This window comes from Typopeltis vanoorti, chromosome 20 (assembly GCF_054136105.1).
Source record: "Typopeltis vanoorti isolate ZY-2024b chromosome 20, IOZ_Tvanoo_1.0, whole genome shotgun sequence".
Lineage (NCBI taxonomy): Eukaryota > Metazoa > Arthropoda > Arachnida > Uropygi > Thelyphonidae > Typopeltis > Typopeltis vanoorti.
Genome location: NC_143568.1, coordinates 90635501 through 90655054, shown reverse-complemented (window position 1 = coordinate 90655054; position 19554 = coordinate 90635501). Strand labels below are relative to the sequence as shown.

General features: G+C 34.1%; 1 protein-coding gene across 4 annotated transcripts in view; it reads left to right on the top strand.

Annotated features, from left to right (window-relative positions):
* Iml1 (GATOR complex protein Iml1) overlaps positions 1-19554 on the top strand; it is a 414032-nt gene that overhangs the window by 38607 nt on the left and 355871 nt on the right. For all 4 annotated transcript variants that reach the window (XM_090410642.1, XM_090410643.1, XM_090410644.1 and 1 more), the window contains exons 6-7: positions 5424-5473; positions 15246-15456. In XM_090410642.1, the coding sequence (XP_090266768.1) occupies positions 5424-5473; positions 15246-15456 (261 nt within the window). The remainder of the gene's footprint in view (positions 1-5423; positions 5474-15245; positions 15457-19554) is intronic.

Here is a 19554-nt window from a genome sequence, read left to right as displayed (position 1 = left end):
AAAAGTCTTACAGTGGTTGCACTGTATAGTTCAGAAAGCCTGCACAGAGGGACAAATTCCTGATGATTGGAGTAGAGCTCTAATAGTACCCATATATAAAAAAGGAAATAAAACTGAATGTGAGAATTAGAGGTATTTCCCTACTGAGTGTTTCTGGCAAGATCTATGCAAGTATACTTGAGAAACGGTTGAGAAGAATTATGGAAGAAAAGCTTGGTGAAGAACAAGCTGGATTCAGGCCATTTACAGGCTGTCAGGATCAGATCTTCACTTTACAACAAACAGTTGAGAAAGCATGGGAATATAACAAAGATCTGTATTTAAGTTTTGTCGATCTGGAAAAGGCATATGACAAGGTGCCAAGAGAGAAGCTATTCAATACATTACAGTTATATTAGTTATATTGTGTAAATGGGGCATTATATCAAGCCATTCCTAGTTTTATTTGAGTTGTGAATCAGCTGTTAGTATTGAAGGAAGTACAGGAAGATGGTTTAATGTTAAATCTGGTGTGAGACAAGGATGTACATTATCCCCTCTGTTATTCATTATCTATATGGATCACATTTTGAAGGAAAATGGTATTAAACATGATATCAAAATTGGAGATGTTAATGTCAGCTCTTGCTTTACTTTATGCAGACGATGTTATACTCCTAAATAAATCCGCTACAAGTCTGCAAGATTCCCTTACTAAATTGAATAACTGTTGTAATAGGTATGGTATGAAGGTCAGTAATAAAAAGACAAATACAATGAAAATAGGTAGAATCATTGAAAATGTCAACTGTATTGTGAACGGAGAACCTGTGTAGCAAGTAAAACATTTCAGCTACTTAGGTATGATTTTTACTGAAGATGGTAAATTAAATATGGAAATAGACAACAGAATCAACAAAGCTGGCATGGTAGGAAGTCAATTGAATAAATTCATATGGAATAAGAGAGAAATTAGTCGGAAGACTAAATTAGCTGTATATAAGACAGTGTTCAAACCAGTTTTAACTTATGGATCTGAGAGCTGGGTTAGAAGTAAAACACTTGACCAAAGACTAGAGACTGCAGATATGAGAATTCTGAGAAAGATTAGAGGCGTGAACAGATGACATCAATGGCAATATCATATTAAAAATGAGGATATTAGGAAAGAATTTGACATCGTCAGCATTCAGGAATGCGTTAGCAGAGCTAATCTCAGGTGGTATGGTCACTTAAACAGAATGGTCAAGGAAAGATTAGCAAAACAAGTGTTCTCTGCCAGGATTAGCAGGAAAATGACCCAGAGGAAGACCAAGAAATAGGTGAATTGATACGGTACAAAATGCCTTAGACGATAGAAATATAAGATCTGATAATATTGGAGTCTTGACAAGTAACAGACTGATTTGGAGGAAGATTGTAAATAGGAAGTTAATAATGATGTAAATTTTTCATGTAGTACTATCATATCCTGTACCCCTCCCCCTCTTGAGGGTACAAATCAGGAATTTGATGATGATGATGACAAAAGCATCATCAGAACACAAGATTGCCATCTGCAACTGGCATCTAGAGTTGTGCCAGCTTGACAAGCTGTGATAAGCTGGGAAATGGAGTCCTTATAACCTCACTTCATGGGCATAATTTATGGTTAGGTTTTTGAGTCTTCCAACATTTGGAAGATTGGTCTGTATTCTGTAATGCTATACACTTAGTGAAATGATTCTCAATAATTCGGGAAAAAAATTAATGTCTCCACACTCTGGATCCCTTATTAGCCAATCAGTATCTTATTTCAACACACACACACACACACATATATTATTATTGCATGGGTACCTCCATGGAATCCTAAGATGCATAATGGGAGACCCAACTATCAACAGATATTTATCTGTTGTACCTCTAGTTGAAACCATTAACAGACAGAGCACTTACAACTGACTGAAACAGTTCATTCCATTCATTCACCTCTCTCCAAACAAAGAATCTAGTTCTTATGCTCTTGCTAAACACAGTCTTATCCAACTTTCATGGATGACCTCTTGTTCTGTTCTGTTCCATCTTTCCAAGTGCTGAAACATTTCTCCTGCATCAATGCTATCAAATCTGTGAACTTAAATGTTTCTATCATCCCCCCCCCCCTTCACCTATCAACCAACTTTTGCAATCCATAAATCTTCAATTTATCCTCATAGGCAGCATTCTACAGACCACTCACCATTGTTGTGTCCCTATTTACGATTATTAAACTTTCCTTTTCTCCTTTCAAGTGAATCTCTGTATTTTCTTTAATCAAAACTTAACTATGCACGAAATATTACAAAATTTAAATAACCACCCTTCATTTAAGCTTTTTCTCCCCTTAGTGTCCCTAATATTTATATTATACTGCGCTTTTCAGGACATTTAGTTTAAGATATATAATTCGAAAACAAGGAGCAAAATACAAAAATATGTCTGAGCGTGAAACTATTAAGCAGTCGTGACCCTCTTTCTCATAACTTAACACATTAATTTCCTGCTTGATTAGGTTCGTACGTTTTTTCAAGTGGTGCATTAGGCAGCAATTTCAGACAACTGTATTATTAGTGAACAAAAGTTTAATTAAAATCTCAAACATGGTACAATTCAATTTCTATTATATAAAACACAATACAATACTAAGAATAAAATTTACAAAATTACACAAGCATAATACAAGTATTAGGGCAAAATCCTATATGGGAAATATGGCTGTGTAGAAGGTCAAATTCCAGATGATTGGAGTAGAGCTCTCATAGTACTCATCTATAAATAAGGGAATAAAGCTGAATGCGAGAATTACAGGGGAATTTCACTCCTAAGTGTTCCAGATAAGATTTATGCAAACATACTTGAAAAGAGGTTGAAAAAGATTGTGAAGAGAAACTTGAAGAAGAACAAGCTGGTTTCAGGCCAAAACGAGGTTGCCAAGATCAGATTTTCACTTTATGACAAATAGTTGAGAAATCATGGGAATATGACAAGCATTTCTACTTAGGTTTTGTAGATCTGGAAAAGGCTTATAACCAGGTTTCCAGGGAAAAGCTTCTCAAAACACTACAGTTATATTGAGTAAAAGGAACATTGTCCAGGACAATATATATATATATATATATATATATATATATATATATATACACATATTGCCCTGAAGTCAACAGTTAGAATTCAGGGAAATACCGGAAGATGGTTTGATGTAAAATCAGGGGGAAGACAAGAATGCACATTATCTCCACTTTTATTCATCATCTATATGGATCATTGTGAAAGAAAGTGGCATTGAATCTGATATTAGAATTCGTGATGTTAAAGTTAGCTCTTTGCTTTTTGCAGATAATGTTGTACTCCTAAACACATCTGTTGCAATTCTTCAGGATTCTCTAACTAAATTGAATAACAGCTGTAACAATTTTGGCATGAAAAAAAACAAAAAACCCAAACTATGAAAATAGGTTGAAACATTGAACACATCAACTGCAGTCTGTAGAACAAATAAAATATTTCTGCTATGTAGGCACAATTTTTAGTGAAGATGGCAAATCAAATCTGGAAATACAAACAGAATAAGCAAAGCTGGTATGGTGGATAGCTAGCTGAATGAATTTATATGAAATAAGAGAGAAATTAGCCAAAACACTAAACTAACAGTATACAAGACAGTGTTCAAACCAGTTTTAAGTTATGGATCTGAGAGTTGGGTTAGAAATAATGCAGTCAATCAAAGACTAGAGACCACAGATATGTGGTTTCTGAGAAAAATTAGGGGGCTGAACAGATGGCATCAGTTGTAAAATCATCTTAAAAATTATGTTATTAGAAAGGAATCTGACATTGTTAGCATTCAAGAATGTGCAAGTAGAGCTAATCTTAGATTGTATGGTCACTTAACAGAATGGGAGAGGAAAGGTTAGCAAAACAGGTTTTTTTTATAAACTTATAGGTTTTTTGCTTGGTGTTTAATGCCAAGATGGCAGAAAAGGGATTCAGAGGAAGACCATGGTCTCGGTGGGGGGATTGATTCTGTCAGAAGTGCCTTTGTTTGATGCCCAGATGACAGGAAAGAGACCCAGATGAAGACCAACCATCGTCTGGATGGATTGATTCTGTCAGAAGTGCCTTAGAAGCATGAAATGTTAGATATGACAGTATTGGAGTGGTCATAAGTAATAGATTAATTTGGAGAAAAATTGTGAATAGGAGATTAATAATAATGTAAACTTTATCATGTAGTGCTGTCATAAGTATCCTGAACACCCCCTTGAGGATAGTATATCAGGAAATTGATGATGAAGTCCATAAACATTCATAAATTTTAAATAGATGGCTTAAAAAGTTCTGAAATTATTCTATGACTATTTTTATAAACTTATAAAGATAGCTGGTATTTATTTTCTAAATCCAGCTAGCACAATAAGTCTAAAGGTAATGCGTTAACTTTAATAGTTATGGTATGCATTGAGTGATTTTCTGCTAATTTTTAATTGATTAAAATAATTATCTTAAGCTAATAAGATAAAACTGAAATTGGGTTTTATTATATAAGATGATTTTATTATATATTTATTATATTTTTTAAGATGACTATAGCTCCTGCAACATAAAAAAAGCTGCAGTGGTAATCCGCTCCCAAGGTATCCTGAACAGAAACCAAGGGATGTTCTATGACATTTGGAAATCACTTATAAGAACTCTCAACACATCAGAGTTTAATTTTACCACTAACTTAATTAGGGTGCACCTGCTAAACAATGATTGACCATGTGCTATCATCCATGCTCCACGTCTTTATTTTGTGTAACGGTTCCTATGCATTCGATATTTTTTTCAGTTATGTATTGATTCATAATCAAAGCTTGTTGGTTTAAGGTTTATATTTGTATGTTCATCAAAAATTCAGATGAAGCCACTAGTTAACATGCCGAAACTAGTCGGTTACTAGTTGTATCAAATTCTGACCGATAAAACCCAATTTCAGTTATCTTATTAAATTAATTCTGTGGTCGAAAATAACATACTGATCATACTTTTTTTTTTGAAATATTCATATTCAGTCATCCCAGACTCTAGGTGAGTCCATCAGGAAATTCAGCATAAATTCTCATGGCTACATCAAAAGCTTTTACGTGGCAGAGAAATCAGTTATGACACCTATGTTTCGTGTGAAATATAATTATGCAAAATAATGTATTTGGTGTTACCCTTCTATGTTTGTATTATATACTTTGTCATTTTATAATTTACCTATTATTTTGTATTAAATAAAAATATATAGTACAGCTTTGTTTTTAAAAAAGTGGCATGCATGATATTTATAAAAAAATTAATTAGCTGTTAGAAAATTGCTGTTTATAGAATGGATTTGGGGATTATTGTTTCTTTGTAGATTGTATTCAGCCATTAAAAATTATTATCCATTCTAGGTGAATACTTGTGTATATCCAAATAAAAAAATTGAATTTTATGGCATAAGGTGAGTGTTTTTATACATTTATTAACATACTTTTTTAGCCGTAAAAAATGTTAATTATTTTTTCTAAATGTGTGCAAAAGTTGAAAAAAGTTTTGTTTGTACAGTATCCAAAGTAAAACACTAAAAATATTTTAGTTTTGAGTGCATTGTTTCTGAAAATGTTCCAGTAGCTTTGTATCATCCAAATCCGATACTAATATAATAGTTATCCTATTACAGAGCCCTGGGGCAGTCCACTAGTCATCCTCATTCACTACATACCAAACAACTCTTTTGGATTTGCTTTGGCCGGTTTAGCTAATTTTCTCTCAAATTCTGATTCCATCCTGCTATACACCAAAATTTGATGTCTATCAGCCACCCTCCTACCCATGCCAGTAGCCTCATATTCATTCCAATTTTCTTCAGCAATAGTTTTCCATGCAGTATTCTGTCAAATGCCTTTGCAAACTCCAGCTATATCACGATGTAGCCATTTCCTTTATCCAATTATAAAATGTGAATAAATTACTGAGGCAAGATCTACCTTTTACAAAGGCTATGCTGTCCCCTATAGAGTATCATATTCATAACTACACATTCTTGAATTTTACTTTTAACCAACTTTTTCAATACTTTAACCACCACTCCAGAGATACTAATTGGTCTGTAATTTGTTACTTCTGTCTTGGAGCCACCTTTATGTAATGGAACTATCTTACCTTCTTTCCATTCCTTTGGAACTTTGCCAGAGCTGAGACTAATTTCATCAGAGGCATTGCCAGTTCACTTTCACATTCTCATAACACAAGCTGACATACTGTCCAAGCCCATTCTGTATTCACATTGATATTTTTAAATATATTGAATACCTCCAGTTCATCTGTCTCAATGCTCACATCAGTCTCTGTCACCTCAGTAATTGCAAAGTCGCCACGTGGATGATCTGGTTCTGATTCTGGTTTTCCCTTTCAGTCGTTTCTGCACCATGGGGGACTTAGTAGGCATTGCCCGCAAAGTATTCCTGGTGAGATTTTTACAGGGTAGTTCACCATTGCTCCCCCCCCCCCCAATTTTATCTGGACTTGGGACCAGCATATGGCTGTGATATATTCATGACTGTAATCCATGTGTTTTCACAGGGCCAGTTTGCCTGTTCTAGGGGACAAAAAAACCTAAGTTTCTGGGTGAAAAACCCCTACCTTCATGTGAGACTGGCTAACTCACCTTTAGTCGAAAGGGACTAGATAAAGGTTCCTCATGTCGTTGATGAGAATTGAACCCAGGTCTTTCCGACCCAAGGGCTTTGTCTATACTGACTGAGCTACGGAGGCTCTACCTGGATGATATACCCTTGCAAAGTGATCACTTAGTAAATGAACTAATTCTTATGCTTCTACAACATCAACACTGAGTAAAGTTATCATTCTTTCTCTTAATTGCTATGTTGCAAAAAACTCTTTTGGATTTACTTAGACCTACTTAGCTAATTTTCTCTTGAAATCTGATGTAGTCTTCCTTACCATACTAGTTACCCTTCTTGCTTGTGCTTTATACTGCTCATTGGCATGCTTGATCCCCTTGTTGTTTATATTCCTTCCACAATGCTTTCTCTTTTTTTTTTTTTTTTTCTTGCAGCTCCTGTTTTATATTGGTAGTCATCCACTTAATCCCTACTTGGTTTATCCAACCTGACCCTGGGTATGGGTCAGGCAGATAATCCTTGACCACTTATCATGCAATAATGACATTTGTTCCATGTAGTTTCTTATGTCATGGCACTCCCCAAGTTGACTCCTAAGTTTGTCATAATTGCCAGCTTTATAGTTCCTTATAAACCCTTTCTCGACTGAAATTTCCACATGTTGAGCAACCTCCAGGACAAGACTGGTGGTCACTTTCCCCGATCGTAAGTAGAGTTGCTACTGCAGTTATAGATAGATCTTCTGATACTCTTACTAGATCCAACACTCTCAAACCTCTGGTCCTTTTCATCACATGTTGTTTCAGGTAATTATCCCTTAGTAACTGTATAAATTTCATTTCCATTTTGCTATTTGCTGCCCTTTCCTCCTTGCAATCTATATCACCATAGTCTAAATCTCCCATGATAATTGCCCAGCTTGCACTCATTATGTTAATCTGTTGATACATGTTGTCCATATCTTCTTCTGGACCGCCAGGTCTATAGCAGCAACCAACAATATATTTTGTCTTATGGGTCTCTATTTCACACCAGACAGCCTCAAATGAACCATTTCCATCAGAACTACAATCTTCCTTAACTTCTATTTTTGTTGGTTGAAGTTCTTCATCTATCCCTCCTTCTGCCCTGTTTCTTCTTTCTTCTCTGAAAATAAAATATTTAGTACATTCTATCCATGTAACTACATCATTCTCTGACAACTAAGTCTTGCTGATGCCAATAAGTTTTGGCCATGTTGAGCTGACCAATGCTAAAAACTCCTCTCCTTTATTTTTGATACTTCAGGCATTTGTGCACATGCATTTCAACATCTCCTTGGGCCCACAGTTACCTACATAATATCATTACCTGCTCATTCAGATTTAAAACCTGGGAAACTGCACCCAGCTCTTCACAATCATTCCTGCACCCATACTTATCTATCCCAAGGGTGGTTATTTCCATATAGTCATTGCTTCACTCATACAATACTATAGCCTAAACCTTCCATGTTCAGCTGTAGTACTAGGACCATTGACATGTAAACTGTTGAAGATGTTAATGCTAGTGTCTCATGACAATGATCTAGAGCAGTGGTTCTTAGCCGGTGTTCCCCGGAACGCTTGTGTTTTGCGAACTTGTTACAAGTGTTCCTCGTGAAAGATGTCACATGACAGTTCTGAGTGTAATTGGCAACTGAAACTGCTATGCGCGTTGACTTCTAAACCAAACAGAATATCATTATAGATCAATGGTAGGCTCTATTAAAGGATTTGTTACTCTTGCAAAGAAAATAAACTAAATATTATATCTACCAGTGGCGCACCCAAAGGGACCAAGGGGACCTGCCCCCAAAGAAAAAGGAAAAAAAAAAACACTAGAAAATTTTCCAAAAATCTTTTCCTAATTAAAATTCTTTTTTTATTTATGTTGTGTCGTGTCTTCTATTTATATACTGCTTATGAATTAGCGATTGTTGCAGATGTTCAATCATAGGTCATATGCGATGCATAGTGTTTCTCGAATCGTCTACTCAACTCCCCCCCCCCCTCCAAGTTTAAATCCTGAGTGCGCTACTGATATCTACACACTGTTTTTTGCACAGAGAATCCCTAGTTTCAAAAACATTACCAGCAATATTAAAACCTGTACTAGACCAAGTTGTAAATATGGTAAATTACATCAAGTCAAGATCTTTAAAAGCACGTCTTTTTAAAAAACTTTACATATCTATGGAAACCAAGTACACATCTTTGCTTTTGCACACTGAAATAAGGTGGTTATCCAGGGGTAAAGTGCTATTTTGAAATCATCTACTCAACTCGCCCCCCCCTCCAAGTTTAAATCCTGAGTGTGCTACTGATATCTACGCACTATTTTTTGCACAGAGAATCCCTAGTTTCAAAAACATTATCAGCAATATTAAAATCTGTACTAGACCAAGTTGTAAATATGGCAAATTACATCAAGTCAAGATCTTTAAAAGAAAGCATGTCTTTTTTAAAAAACTTTGCATATCTATGGCCAACTACACATCTTTGCTTTTACACATTGAAATAAGGTGGTTATCCAGGGGTAAAGTGCTATTCTGAATTTTAGAACTTAAGAATGAATTATTGGCCTTTTTTTCTCAAAATGAAGGTACAGATGCTTTTGTAAAATGCCTTCAAAATGATATTCGGTGTGTGCTAAAATGGCCGATATATTTTTTAATTTAATTTAGAATTTAGACTATAATTTAGCCGATATATTTTTTAATTACTTAAATAGCGTTAATACAAGTATCCAAGGGAAAATGAAAATATTTTGACATCCATTGACAAATTGTCAGCTTTTCAGAAAATAGTATCTCTTTGGATAAACCGCATATCAGAAAAAAAAATACAGTAGATATATTTCCTTCGATCCATAATAAAAATGTCGAGGGAATTATTTCCGTTATAACAGAACATTTAACAATATTGGAAGAAAACATTTCAAGTTACTTTCCTTCCTTAAATACATACAATTATGACTGGATACGAAATCCCTTTGGCCCAGTTAATACATCGAGTTGTGAATTTTCGTTACAAGAAGAACAATTCGTTACCTTGTCAATGGATCGTACTCTGAAATAACTCTTGAGGAATTTTGCACTTTTGTCCAAACCGAACACCTAGCTCTCTCCACAAGGGCACTGAAAATTTTGTTACAGTTTTCAACATCATATTTGTGTGAGCTTGGATTCTCAATATTAACCAATATAAAAACTAAAAAGCATGCAAATCTTACTAATACACACAAAGAGATGAGGGGACAGCTATATCACATATCAGACCTGATATTGCTGAAATATGCAAAAGCCGAAAAACTCAAGTATCACTTTAAAATAAGTTCCATTTTTATAAAAGGTGGCTCCATGCATATTTATATTGTTAGTTTTATGAACCTAATGCTTTTGGTGTTCCTCAAATTTTTCTTATAATCAAAATTGTTCTGTGATTTTGAAAAGGTTAAGAACTGCTGATCTAGAGGATGATGACTAATGTTGCTAGTTTTATGCTGTTAACATATCTTGCTCTCAATTGCCTGTAGTTACATAGTGGCAGTCTGGCACCCATTATCGCTGTTGCTCATTTAGTACCACCCAGGGGACACGCATCACTTAAGGATTGTTACAGACATGAGCAACTGTGTTTCTCCTCACACACAAATTTTAATAATTTTGCTTGAAGCAAAATTATTATTTGTTATTTGTTCTGATAGAACATTACTTATCTAAATAAATATATATCCAGACCATAAAAAAAGAATGTTAAAGTGTAAGGAAAACAGTAACAAGTATTTCAGTTGTTGCAGCCAGATGGGATTATTACATTATTATTATATGATAAATGGATGATCACATATGCTTTTTTGATATTTGGTGTGATTTTTTGATTTTTGATTCTTTTTTTTGATTTTTGAGATCAAATTTTTTTTTACTTAAAAATAGTGATTTATCTCGGGGAAAAATAGTTCAAAGCACTAAATTTTCATGTAAACGCTGTCCAGTATCGATAAATACATTGCTTATATTTATGTTTCAAATTGTTAGAATTATAGGATATACAGAAAATTTGATATAATATGGTAAGAAGTACCTTACACTTCTTACACTTACCATCTCACAGATGGTAAGAAGTGCCTTAATGCTACAGTTATATGCTGTCAATGCAGCATTATATCAAGCAATACTTAGTCTTTATTTGATTTGTAAGTCAGCAGTTAGAATTGAAGGAAGTACAGGAAGATTGTTTAATGTTAAATCTGGTGTGAGACAAGTATGTACACTATCCCCTCCCCTCTGTTATTCATTATCTATATGGATCACATTATGAAGGAAAGTGGTATTAAACATGATATCAAAATTGGAGATGTTAATGTCAGCTCTTGCTTTATGCAGATGATGTTATACTTCTAAATAAATCTGCTACAAGTCTGCAAGATTCCCTAACTAAATTGAATAACTGTTGTAATAGATATGGTATGAAGGTCAGCAATAAAAAGACAAAGACAATGAAAATAGGCAGAATTGTTGAAAATGTCAACTGCATTGTGAATGGAGAACCTGTGGAACAAGTCAAACATTTCAGCTACTTAGGCACGATTTTTAGTGAAGATGGTAAATTAAATATGGAAAAAGACAACAGAATCAACAAAGCTGGTATGGTAGGAAGTCAACTGAATAAATTTATATGGAATAAGAGAAAATTAGCTAAAACACTAAATTAGCTGTATACAAGACAGTGTTCAAACCAGTTTTAACTTATGGATCTGAGAGCTGGGTCAGAAGTAAAACACTTGACCAAAGACTAAAGACTGCAGATATGAGAGTTCTGAGAAAAATTAGCGTCGTGAACAGATGGCATCAATAGCAATATCATATTAAAAATGAGGATATTAGGAAAGAACTTGACATTGTCAGCATCCAGAAATGCATTAGCAGAGCTAATCTCGGGCGGTATGGTCACTTAAATAGAATGGGCAAGGAAAGATTAGCAAAACAAGTGTTCTCTGTCAGGTTGGCAGCAAAATGACCCAGAGGAAGACCAAGATATAGGTGGATTGATACAGTACAGTGCCTTAGATGATAGAAATATAAGATCTGATAATGTTGGAGTCTTGACAAATAACAGACCGATTTGGAGGAAAATTGTAGATAGGGAGTTAGTAATGATGTAAATTTTTCATGTAGTACTATCATATCCTGTACACCCCTTGAGGGTACATGTCAGGAATTTGATGATGATGATGAGAAGTGCCTTAGAAGACAGAAATATGAGATATGTTAATATTGGAGTCTATACAGTAACAGACTAATTTGAAAGAAAATTATCGATAGGAAGTCATTGTCATCAATTCCTATCATCTATCATCATTGTCATCAGGAATTTGATGACAATGATGATAGATGATAGTTTGATTTTAGGTTGTATACCATTTCTGTGTTTATTATTTATATGAATCATATCGTGAAGGAAAATAATATTGTCTGTCTCTCCTTTTTCTTTAATTGAAAAGTCTGTAATGATGAAATCTTTTAAGAATTTAATTTACCTAAATTAAATTCTTAAAATTAATTAAATTAAAATTAGATTCTTATTCTATTTTGTGTTTCTGTGCACATTTGAAACTTCGAATTGTCTTCAAGTATCTAAATGAAATCTGACCAAGATACATATCTTTTATCATTTTGTAGACTTTGCCAGTTTGAGTATGTGACTAAAAGTTTATAAATCAGATCACCAGAATAAGATGATAATATTTATTTTAATTAACAAGACTTTTCTTCCTAATTCGACAGGATTTCTTCAGGTGTAAACATAAAACCTAGTAGACGAAACAGTAAAGACTAACAAAGATGATAACTATAATGTAGTTATAGAAGAGACTGATGTTATTTTAAAATATTTCTAATTGTATGTTGCATTAGTCAGAACATTGTGCATATTTATGCATTCATGTGCATATGTTTGGCTAATGAAGGCTAGGATGTGTTCAGACAAGTTCAGACATCTTGTGGGTCAACTGAAGAGAGCACATGTGATGACAGAGCTGAGCTTGATATTCAATATCTTGGGCATGTTCTTCAGTACGTTGTTCAATTGATTTTTCTGTCTGTCCATAGTAAGATGCTTAAAAGGAGGATAAATGCTACTTTGATATTATAATCCTTATCTATTTTTGCCAGTTTTATGGAAATAGAGCTAATATATGGAAGCATGATGTATTCCTCTATTTTCTTCTTCATTAGAAATTTCTCTGGTCATCGATTGTTCTAAAATAAGCATCGTGAGCACTTTATTTTGGAACTTGTTTCACTTCTGTTTGACAGCTGTCAAGTAAACTAAATAGCATCATATGATATTCCTTTCTTCAGTTGACTGTGAAAATTCATATTATATTTACTAATGATAAAGTAATTAAAGTAATTAAAATATCAAGTCTGCATGTGAAGTTAGAGGAGGAATGACTCTGGAGGATAATGAGAATTTAACGTGGAGAGTTTAATGAGAGTTTTGAGAGTGTGTGCAAAGGAATTGGCATTTCTTCTGACTGGTGTGTTTAATCTGAGCTTCATCTTTGGTGGTAGACTCTGTGAGTGGAGGGAGGATGGGGAAGTTCATAGGTTCCAAGACATGGGTGAAAAGTTGTAGATCAAGTGATGTTTCGAGAGTGGTGATTAGAGGTATTTTAGGATTTGGTCAAAGTCAGGAATGGGTACATATGAATATGATGCTCTGTTGTGGGGGAAACGTCATGTCACTTTGTTTGGAGGTGGGTTGTTTTGTTGCATGTGCGATTACTGTCAGTCATAGGCACAAATATATCTCATTGTCTAATTTCCCTGAAATTTGCCTATCCACATCAACTACTTAAAATTAGCTCCCATTCAAGAAGTTTATTATCATGTTATGGTGTTGAATATTTTATTTTTATTTATTTTATTTATTTATTTAAAAAAAATTTTTTTTTGCATAATTCAAAATCCCTGATTTTGAGACCAAACACAAAATTTTTCAAGCTGCTATATGCCTCCAGTAAGTGGAGAGTGGATGCCACCGGATGAATTTCACCCAACAGTGAAATGCATCTCTCACAGACATTCACAAACATTCATGTCCATGATCTGATTAGAACTTGTTGCCTGTTTGTTGGACAGTTTGTATGTTAACTAGTAGTTAACATACCCACTTAGCTAATAGGCCAGCAAAATATAAGTAATGAAATGGTGGCATCATATTCTTGTAGAATGCATTGCCAGAGGTGGTTGCGAGTACTTCATCAGTGAATGAGTTTAAGGAGAGATACGATAGGTAGATGTGATTAATGGCTAGTATGTCAATATGGTTTTTCCACGATTAGTCTTCTGACTCCATTGAGATACCTGTTATAATAATATATTTTTGTGTTTGTCCATAATTCAAGGACTTGTTGTGTGAACAGTGTATTAGGCATTATGTAGAATATCAAGTCTGCATGTGAAGTATCTTCACATAGGCAGTATAAAGATACTTCACATGCAGACTTTGTTTGTTTATGCTATGTAAAATGTGGATGGCAACCAGAATATAATTTCTTTCAAAATATAACATGCTCTGATACTTTGTCATAGATTAATAAAATGACTTATTTCCTATGAAAAACTTTTTTGTTATAATGGAATGATTTGTTTTGCTGTGATATGGTGATAAATTTTCTGAATAAAAAAAAATGTAAATAAATTATTATTATTTATTAGAGAGGATGGTGCACATTAAATATATTCTGAAATATATCTTCTGATTTTTCATTTCATAATAGTATTTATGATGCCTTAGAGCAGCGTTTCCCAAATGGTGGGTCACAACCTGGCACCAGGTCATGAAAGCTAAATGCATGGTCGCCTAAAAAAACTCTCGAAAGCCTAGGTGTTTCATTTTTGGGTTTTCCTTTTTTCATGGAACTCTAAAATACCAGTAAATAGCATTTAATCGGGACTAATGAATAAATAATTTAAATAATAGAGACGAAAAACACCCTTCGTCTCTTCGCCATTTCACAGTCTCTTTGTTCAGTAAAGTAGCTCAATTAATGGCGAGGCTGTGTCAGAAGTACCCAGTTTTAGCAGAAAAAGCGATAAAACTTCTAATGCCTTTTGTCACAACCTATAAGTGTGAAATAAGCTTTTCAACACTGCTTTTTCTGAAAAATATATATAGAAACCGATTGGAAGTCGAACCGGATTTAAGAATAAAGTTATCATCTTTTCCTCCAAACCTGAAGTTTCTAGTTAACAAACAATAGCATCACACTTCTCATTAATAAATTACTTGGCTTTAGTTTAATTTTTTTATATTTTTGTAAGAGTAAATGCTTCTTTATTATAATAATAATAAATGAAAACTCTATGAACATTCAAATCTGTTTTATTTTACCTATTGGCCATAAAAATTTTAGTGGGTCACAAAGATGAAGTATTAAAATAACCAGGCCACTAGAAAAAAAGTTTGGGAAACCTTGATTTAGAGCATTTGTCCAAGAGTATATCTAATTATTTACAAATATTCAAATAAAATATTTCTATTACACTTTTTTTTGGTCTAGATGCCAAGTATATGAAATGTGGTCACAAGGTGAACATGTGGCATGTGGAGTGGTAACAGATGAAACAAAGATTGTATACAGATCAGCTAGCAGTATGGTGTATTTGTTTATTCAGATGAGTTCTGAGATGTGGGATTTTGATATTAATGGAGATTTGTACTTTGAGAAAGCTGTCAATGGTTTTCTTTCTGATTTATTTGCAAAATGGAAGGTATGTAATTAATGATGCTACTATACATTTAATTTATGCTCATGTTTTTTGCACATTTCTGTAGTTGTAACTAGTGACTTAGCTTTTGGTTGCAGCTGTTGTTAACCTGTACTTCTGTCCTTTTTCTCTTCTCTCTCTCTCTCTCTCTCACTTATGATACCCCATAATAGATGGTATCCCACAAAACAAGCTAGTTTTCTTGCATCCAGGTCATCAACATAAGAGATTAAAAACTCTTATTTTGATTATCCATAAAAATCACCATGTCCAAAATACTTGCTTTCCTTGATATTTTTGCCATCTTCACCAAATATCATATAGGTCCAAATGGATATTCTCAGTCAAATTATTTCCAATATCATTGATGTACAAATTAAACAGCAGTGGCCCAATATAAAGACCACCATGATGGCACACCACAGATCATCTTCATTTTCTTTGCTTAAACTCTGCTATATACCACCCTTTGTTTCTACACCAGCTACCTTCTTATGCATATCACCAGCTTCATGTCCATCTCCATTTGCATTAAATTATGTAATAGGGCTCATGTGGTATCTTATCAAATGCTTTTTTTTTTTTTTTTTGCAAAGTCCAACAATATCATGTTGTAGCCATTTTCCTCAAGAGCTTCCCTTCAAAAATATCCTCTATAGAATATCATATTCCTATCCACCTATTCCTGAATTTTGCCCTCAACTGACCTTTTCAATACTTCAATCACTATTATTGGGATATTAGTTGGTCTATAATCAATTTTTTCCCCATTCTTGGCACTGTCTTTATGTAATGGAACTATTTTGATTTTACTTCAATCTTTTAGTACTCTACTAGTGTTGAGACTGGTGTAGATGATGCAATGACTGATGTGACAGGGATAAATATGTACACGTACATATTGCAAAGTGATCATTCAATTATTTCTTCTGCTCCTGTCACCTCCTTATCAGTATTCACTAAAATTATTATATAATCATCCTTTTTTACTCACCATGTAATAAAAGAAATATTTGGAATTTTGTTTGTCCTGCTTTGCTAATTTTCTCTCATAATCTGGTATTGCATTCCCCCTCATGCTAATCACCCTTCTCCCCTTTCTTATTATATACACATTTTCTTCTTTTGCAGATTCTACTTAATGATACTCATCCATTTAACTGCTACCTAATTTATCTTCCTGATTCTGGATATGCAAGCTGATACTTCTTCCTTCAAACACTGCTTGATCTTCAATGTACTCTTGACATCCTTTTCATGCAGATTTTTATACCATGGCACTGCTAAAAACCAATTTCCTAGGCTTGTTGTAATTACTTTTCCTGTAGTTCCACATATACCCCTTCTTAACAGAAAATTCTACACGTTTAACAACCTCTCAAATCAAAACTGCGTGAACACTTTCTCTACAGGGCTCAAGGGGATATGGCAAAGCATGTATACTTTGAATCTTTTAATGATTGTCTCATTCAGTAGTGAGACCTGAAAAACTGCATTGAGCATTGTATAATACTTCTCTTTCTTACTCACTCATTACAAAGATAATCTGTTAACCCCCCCCCCCCCCCCCGCACCTTTTTTTTTTTTTTTTTGCTATTTCCAACCTGTTATGTTAATAGTCAGTCATGAAGAGTATGTTAACTATACATACATACACACATATATATATGTGTGTGTTTGTGTATGTATGTATGTATATACATTTATTTTATTGGTTAGCTGGTGTATTTTACATTCATATTTATATATATTATTGATTGTGTACGATATTTTACGTTGAAAGTTTTTTCACTTTGGAGGTTATACATCTCCAAATCAAAAAATTAGAATAATCAAAGAAAATGTGTTGAATGATTTGCAATTCTAATTTATTGCATAGAAAATAATTATCATCAAATATGAATTGGTATCATCTAAATCTACGTACTTTGTAGATTATATAACCATGTAAACACCTAAAAATGTAATATAAATGATAAGAAAACTGTTATTTGGAAAAAATTTACAAAATTAGAATAATTTTTAACATTGTTCAAAATATTAGAATAATGCGAAAATAATTACCCAAAAATTACAGTCAAAGGGAAACATGATAATTAGTAATTCGTTGCATCCCCTTAACTTTTATGACCATTCGTAAACGGTTTGGCATATTCTTTACTAGTGGTTCACAGTCTTTTTTATCAAAACATGTCCAAATGGTCTGCAGACTAGAAACAATTTTCAGTTTTGTCTCTATTGGCAACTTCTTAAAGACATTCCTTCATAATTCTCCACAAATTCTGATTGAGGATTAAATCTGGAGAGTTTGCCAGCCAAGGAATTACATTTATTTGCCTTTCTTTAAACTGGTGAGATTTTTCTGAGCAATAAATACAAAATGTTATATTTAGGTAATGACAATCAAGGTAAAAAAGGAGTCAGCCATAGTATTCAACACTAAATACGAGGCTAATCTTCTTGAATGGCAGGCAGTCTCAAGTAGACTGATGTGGGCAAATACGAGAATAGGGAATTGGACAATGAGACTTATTTGTGCCTATGGTCCCACAGAAGTTTCCACTAAGGTAGAATTGGAAGAATTTTTTAAGGCTTTAGAGAAAGCATCTGACACAATGAAAAAGGAAAAGTTGGTCCTTGTTGGGGATCTAAATAGCAGAGTAAGAAATGATTGTCAGACATACAAAAATATTTTGGGAAAAGTTGGAGAAAAGAGCAAAGCTAATAATAATGGCAAATACCTGTTGGATTTCTGCTCAGGACATGGACTGGTTATTACTAACACTATGTTCCAACATAAAAATGTGCTCAAATTCACTTGGAGAGAAGATGCAAGGAATAAGAATAACATTGATTATGTTATTGTTGAGAATGGTATTTTCTCCCTGGTGCAGGAGACACCAGAAGAGTGCACAGAGGATTTGAAATTGGAAGCGATCACTATTTAGTCTTGAGCAGGATAAAATTGAATTTCATATTGAAAAGAATAACATGTAAGAAAGTTTTAAAGCGAATAAAAGTTGAGCTCTCAGATGTAAACTGTAGACTAAAATACACAAAGCTTACTGAAGAAAAAATGAAAGAGTTTGAGAACAGGAACCAAACTTTGGAGATTCAGTGGCAAACCTTGAAGAAAACCCTGATTGATTCAGCCAGAGAGGCATGTGGTGAGGTTGTCTGTAAGGATAGAAAAATCAGAACTCCATGGTGGACACAGGAAATTAAAGAGGCAGTTGAAGAAAAGAAGAAAGCATATAAAAAATTCATGGCAAATAAGTCAGCTTGTGCTCTTAGAAAATACAGAGACAAATGTAAGAAAGCTAATCAATTTGTAAAACTAACTAAACAAAAGTCATGGGAGGAGTTTGGTAAGAACATAGAAAATATATCAAGAAGGTGGCAAGATATTGGAGGAAAGAGTGCCCTAAAAGGAATTGGAGATGATAAAGGTGATGTGAAAACTGGAGAAAAAGATATCCTTGAAGTATGGAGTAATTACTTTGAAAAATTGCAAAATTAAACAAGCAGTGATTATAGCACAGTGGTAGAAAACACTGACCAGGCATACAGTCAGGAATACATATCCGTACTTGAAGTAGAAAAAGCCATCAAAAGCCTTAAATGTGGAAAGGCAGGAGTAGATGATATTCGACCAGAAATACTGAAGTGTGGAGGTATAAAAGTCTTACAGTGGCTGCACAGTTCAGAGGGACGAATTTTAGATGATTGTAGTAGAGCTCTCTAATTCTGATTCTCCTTTTCAGTCGTTTCCGACAGTAGGTGACTTTGTAGGCATTGTTCACAAAGTACTTCTGGTGAGATTTTTACAGAGTACTTCACCATTGCTTTCCCCAACCCCCTAATTTTATCCTCCTCAGGACTGGCACATGGCTGGGACATATTAATGACTGTAATCCGTGTGTGTTCACGGGACAGATTTGCCTGTTCTGGGGCACGAAAAACCCGAGTTTCTGGGTGAAAAAACCCCTACCTCCGTATGAGACTGGCTAACTCACCTTTCATCAAAAGTGACCAGATAAAGGTTCCTCACGTCACTGACAGAAATCAAATCCAGGTCTTTCCAACCAAAGGGCATCGTCT